Genomic DNA, 5699 nt, shown 5'->3' on the forward strand with positions numbered 1-5699 from the left:
GTCTCACTCTGTTGCCCAGGCTGGAGTATGGTGGCTATTCACCACCATGATCATAGAACACTGCAGCCTCGAACTCCTGGGCTCAAGTGATCCTCCTGCCTCAGCCTCTCCTCCCAAGTAGCTAGTGCTACAGATGTGCACCACCAGGCCTGGCTATTTTTTTTTTTTTATTTGGGTCTCTAACTCCTGGTTTCAAGTTATCCTCCTGCCTCGGCCTCCCAAAGCACTGGGACTACAGGTGTGAGCCACTGCACTTGGTCACTTACAGATATTTTTTAATGTCCCTCAAAATGGAGAAATGATTTGAAGAAGTACTCATTTCTCTAACTATATCTCTATAGCAGTAAATTCCACAGAAAAAAGGAACCAAAAAGAGGAAAAGACCTCACTGAGTATTTAAATAATAGTAAGTTCAAGCTTGGGGAGTAGCATCAGCAAGAAGAAAGACATATGAAATGAAGGCAAAGTGGCATTGATTTTGTTCACTCTGTTCCTAGTGAGAAGATTGATGGTGTAGAGTCACTTTGGCCTGCTCAAGACCAATCTGGCATAAAGATACAGCTCCGAGGTAAGATTCTCTGGACTAGCAGGTTTCTCCTAGAGCTATGATCTGAATTGACCCTCTAGGCTTATTGCACATCAGCTTCCCGAGGCTCCTGTGGCCTTCCCCTGCGCCTGCAGCTCAGTGTTCCCAAGTGGAGGTGGGGTCTTCCTGAAAGCCACTTGTGGCTGGGCGCGGTGGCTCACGCCTGTAATCCCAGCACTTTGGGAGGCCGAGGTGGGCAGATCACAAGGTCAGGAGTTTCAGACCAGCCTGGCCAATATGGTGAAACCCTGTCTCTACTAAAAATACAAAAATTAGCCAGGCATGGTAGCAGGTGCCTATAGTCCCAGCTACTGAGGAGGCTGAGGCAGGAGAATCGCTTGAACCCAGGAGGCAGAGGTTGCAGTGAACCAGGATTGCGCCACTGCACTTCAGCCTGGGAGACAGAGCGAGACTCGGTCTGAAAAACAAACAAACAAAAAAAAAAAACTGAGGGGCTTAGCAGGAGAAAAAGGCTCAACAAGTTAAGTCCAAACGTGCAGAGCTGGTAAGTGGTAGAGGTAGGATACAAACCCAGGTCTGTGGGATGCCAGAGTCTGAGATCTGCCCCATTTATTTATTCTCAAGTACTTTAAAATCATTTTAAAGGTGTTTAAGGATGAAGAAATCTCCTGGTTATGTGCAACAAATCAGAATTCCTAGGAAACTTTATATGATATTCAGAATCACTACCAACATTGATCAGAAAAGTTGTACTATGGTTTTGCCCATGTTCTACATTACTTTCAGACGTCCTTCTAGAGCTCAGATGCACAATTAAAAAAAAAAATCTTTCCTATAATTCAGGTATCTAGTTTCTCACATGCACACACATAAAGAGACTACACACACACAACACAGACACACATACACACATTCCACAGAAAAACACAAAGACCACAGACACATACATACACAGAGACCACACAAATACACTGAGATACACATACACTGATCACAGGCACACCTCTACACACAAACTCCATGGATAAAAACACCACAGAGACTTTGATTCCCCAGAACCACCACCAGCACAAGACAGCTGAGGGTTGATGGGGAAAAGGGACACTATACCATATCAAAGCATAGCAAATAGATTGTAATTATTAGACATTCCTATTTTTAAATCCCCTGTGTTATTTCTGCTTCTCAAAATACTTCATTGACCCTTTCTCCTCTTTAGGACTCCTAAACTCCTGTTGAGTTTTTTTCTGTGCTGCGTGTCTTAAAGTCATCCTTGCCGTCCACCCTCTTCTTAAGGTCCCAGGGCCTTCACAAAGCTTCTCTCTCAAGTTCTCATTCTTTGATTTGCCGTTGCCTGTCCATTTCATACCCTTCAGACTCTACTTTTTATTCCCAAAGAAGACTACTAAGGTATTTTCCTGAAAATCATTTTCTACTTTAGAGAAAATTTTGCAATTCCCTTAGAAGGCAGAATTAACTTAGGAAGTTGTGATTTTAAATAGCAATTATGGCTGGGCACAGCAGCTCATGCCTTTAATCCTAGCACTTTCGGAGGCTGAGGTGGGAGGATCACTTTAGGCCAGGAGTTCAACACCAGCCTGGGCATCACAGCAAGACCCTTTTCTCTACAAAGAATTTTAAAATTAGCCAAATGTGGTGCTGCACACCTGTGATCCCAGTTATCTGGAGTCTGAGGCAGGAGCATTGATGAAGCCCAAGAGTTCCAGGCTGCAGTGAGCTAGGATCGTCCCACTGCACTCCAGCCTGTCTCTAAAAAATAAATAAAAATACAATAAATAGCAATTATCTTACTTATCTGTATATATTCTTAGAATGTTTTTGTTTAGTGGGGAAAAAAGCATCATTAGTAATTTCCATTGCTTTATCCAATTTATCTAAAACCAATTTGCTGATATGACTCTGTTATAATAGCTATTTTCCTAAATATTCTCAGGTTTATATTTTTGATACCATGGGATCCATTATCCAAGGAATTGTATATTTTAGATAATCAAACACTGATTCATGGAGCATTATTAAAATCACTACATATGAATTACCAAGTTTCAGAGAAGTAATATAAAACAGTAGTAGAGTTTCCCACCTGGTACAATGGAGGCATGGTGGAAAATACTGATGGATAAGCCATGTAACCCAACGAAGCCTCACTTTCCCCTCTGTTTAAAGATTTGCTTCACAGGCTTTGCGAGGAAAAACAGAAATGATTTTATTTATTTATTTATTTATTTATTTATTTATTGAGATGGAGTCACTCTGTCGCCCAGGCTGGAATGCAGTGGCATGATCTCGGCTCACTGCACCCTCCACCTCCCGGGTTCAAGTGATCATCCTGCCTCAGTCTCCCGAGTAGCTGGGATTACAAGCGCGCGCCACCATGCCCAACTAATTTTTGTATTTTTAGTAGAGATGGGGTTTCGCCATGTTGGCCAGGATGGTCTCAATCTGCTGACCTCGTGATCTGCCTGCCTTGGCCTCTCAAAGTGCTGGGATGAGAGGCGTGAGCCACCGTGCCCAGACAGAAGTGATTTTTATAGAAAGCTCCTGGCATACCACAAATATTGGATAAACATGAGTTTGGTGACTTTTCTCCTTTTTGTCCCCTCCTCAAGAATGAACTATTAATATTACTACATCTGGCCAGGCACGGTGGCTCACACCTGTAATCCCAGCATTTTAGGAGACCGAAGTGGATGGATTACCTGAAGTCAGGAGTTTGAGACCAGCCTGGCCAACACGGTGGGACACTGTCTCTACCAAAAATACAAAACTTCGCTGGGCATGGTGGCGAGTGTCTGTAATCCCAGCTACTCAGGAGGCTGAGGAAGAAGAATAGATTGAACCCAGGAGGCAGAGGTTGCAGTAAGCCAAGATCATGCTACTGCACTCCAGCCTGGATGACAGAGCAAGACTCTGTCTCAAAAAAAAAAAAAAAAAAAAAAAATTACTACATTATTACAATACACTTCCCACTTTTGTTGATGTTTCTGAAGATACTTCACAATCTTGTGGTGGCTTACAACTCCCATATGAATATTAGTTCTCACCATTATGTGCTGAGTATTAGAATACTAGATAATAGTATTTACTATATATAATTAGCTCATAAGAGAAATCTAATTATAAAACCCATGAGTACTAATTTGCCACATTGCTATTATTTTTGTTATTCAAGTTCATTTCATTAGCAACTTTTGCCCTCACCAAGTCAAATAAGACTTATTCTACATTGTCTTATTCAAGTTTTGCCCATTAAAAAGGGTCAGACTTCTGCTTAATATCCAAGTAGAAGATTTTTGACCATGTGCAGTGCCTCACACCTGTCATCTCAACACTTTGGGAGGCCAAGTAGGAGAATCGCTTGAGTCCAGAAGTTCAAGACCTGGCTGAGCAACATAGTGAGTCCCCGTCTCTACAAAAAAAAAAAAATAGCCAGCCTGCTATTGTGCACCTGTAGTCCCAACTCCTCAGGAGGCTGAGGCAGGAGGATTCCTTGAGCCCAGGAGGTCAAGGCTGAGTGAGCTGTGATCACTCCACCGCACTCCAGCCTGGGTGACAGACCAGAAAAAAAAAAATAGATTTTTAACTACCTAATTATTTAACAATTGTCAAAATGTCCCAATATTTACTTCTTTTTCACATTTATTTCATTTCATCTGTATATTTCTACTTTTGATGCTCAGATTCATCTGATGTTAATTCTTCATTAAAACATAAAAGTATAGACCTTAGAAAAATATTTGATTTGCAGAAATATTTTGCTTACCGCTGTTAAAATATTATCATTTGGACTAGACCTATGACTGTAAAAAATTACTCTTTAAATTTTTACGTTTAACCTTTTCTTGTGCTTTTTTCTTGTTATTTGCACTGTTTCTCACTCCACAGGTCATTATGGATCTGATCAATTCTACTGATTACCTGATCAATGCCTCTACTTTAGTAAGAAACAGCACTCAGTTTCTAGCTCCTGCATCAAAAATGATTATTGCCCTTTCTTTGTACGTTTCATCTATAATTGGTATCATCACCAATGGCCTCTATCTATGGGTGCTAAGATTCAAGATGAAACAGACTGTCAATACTCTCTTATATTTTCATCTCATTCTCTCATATTTTATTTCAACATTGATTCTACCATTTATGGCCACCTCCCAACTTCAGGACAATCACTGGAACTTTGGAACTGCCTTGTGCAAGGTCTTCAATGGCACTTTGTCTCTGGGGATGTTCACCTCTGTTTTCTTCCTTTCGGCCATCAGTCTTGATCGTTACCTTCTCACTCTTCACCCAGTGTGGTCCCAGCAGCACCGAACCCCACGCTGGGCTTCCAGCATTGTCCTAGGAGTCTGGATCTCAGCCGCTGCCTTCAGCATCCCGTATTTGATTTTCAGAGAGACACATCATGACCGTGAAGGAAAGGTGACTTGCCGAAATAACTATGCTGTGTCTACTAACTGGGAAAGCAAGGAGATGCAAGCATTAAGGCAGTGGATTCATGTAGCCTGTTTCATCAGCCGCTTCTTCCTGGGCTTTCTTCTGCCTTTCTTCATCATCATCTTTTGTTATGAAAGAGTAGCCAGTAAGGTGAAAGAGAGGGGCCTGTTTAAATCCAGCAAGCCCTTCAAAGTTATGGTGACTGCCATTGTCTCTTTCTTTGTGTGTTGGATGCCCTATCATATACACCAGGGTTTACTTCTCACTAAGAACCAGTCACTACTTTTAGAGTTTACTCTGATACTTACAGTGCTAACCACTTCTTTCAATACTATCTTTTCTCCCACACTCTACTTATTTACTGGGGAGAACTTCAAAAAGGTCTTCAAGAAGTCCATTCTTGCTCTGTTTGAGTCAACATTTAGTGAAGATTCTTCTGCAGAAAGGGCGCAAAACCTAAACTCAGAAGCCTAAATTTAATTTCCAGATGCTTAAGCAAACACGCACTTGCTCAATTATACCAACAGAGATATAACTTCTGCCTTTGTATGCTATAGTCCCTATAGTAGAGAGATAACTAGGCCGCACTATCGTTAGATCTCTGAGCAATAAAAGTGCTGCAAGAAAACAAGCAATTTGCAAGATCATGTTTCAAATGTGATTTTTTTTTTTTTTTTTTTTTTTTTTTTTTTTTTTT

The 5699-nt window shown here is 41.2% G+C and overlaps 1 protein-coding gene across 1 annotated transcript; it reads left to right on the plus strand.

Moving 5' to 3' along the window:
• The first annotated feature begins 519 nt into the window (after window positions 1–519).
• Window positions 520–5482, plus strand: GPR33 (G protein-coupled receptor 33). The gene is made up of 2 exons (XM_017895873.1): window positions 520–568; window positions 4454–5482. The coding sequence occupies exon 2, from the start codon at window positions 4460–4462 to the stop codon at window positions 5474–5476; it is 1017 nt and encodes a 338-aa protein (XP_017751362.1). The 5' UTR covers window positions 520–568; window positions 4454–4459; the 3' UTR covers window positions 5477–5482.
• Window positions 5483–5699: the final 217 nt, after the last annotated feature.

This window comes from Rhinopithecus bieti, unplaced genomic scaffold (assembly GCF_001698545.2).
Source record: "Rhinopithecus bieti isolate Rb0 unplaced genomic scaffold, ASM169854v2 scaffold_21703, whole genome shotgun sequence".
NCBI classification, from domain to species: Eukaryota; Metazoa; Chordata; class Mammalia; order Primates; family Cercopithecidae; genus Rhinopithecus; species Rhinopithecus bieti.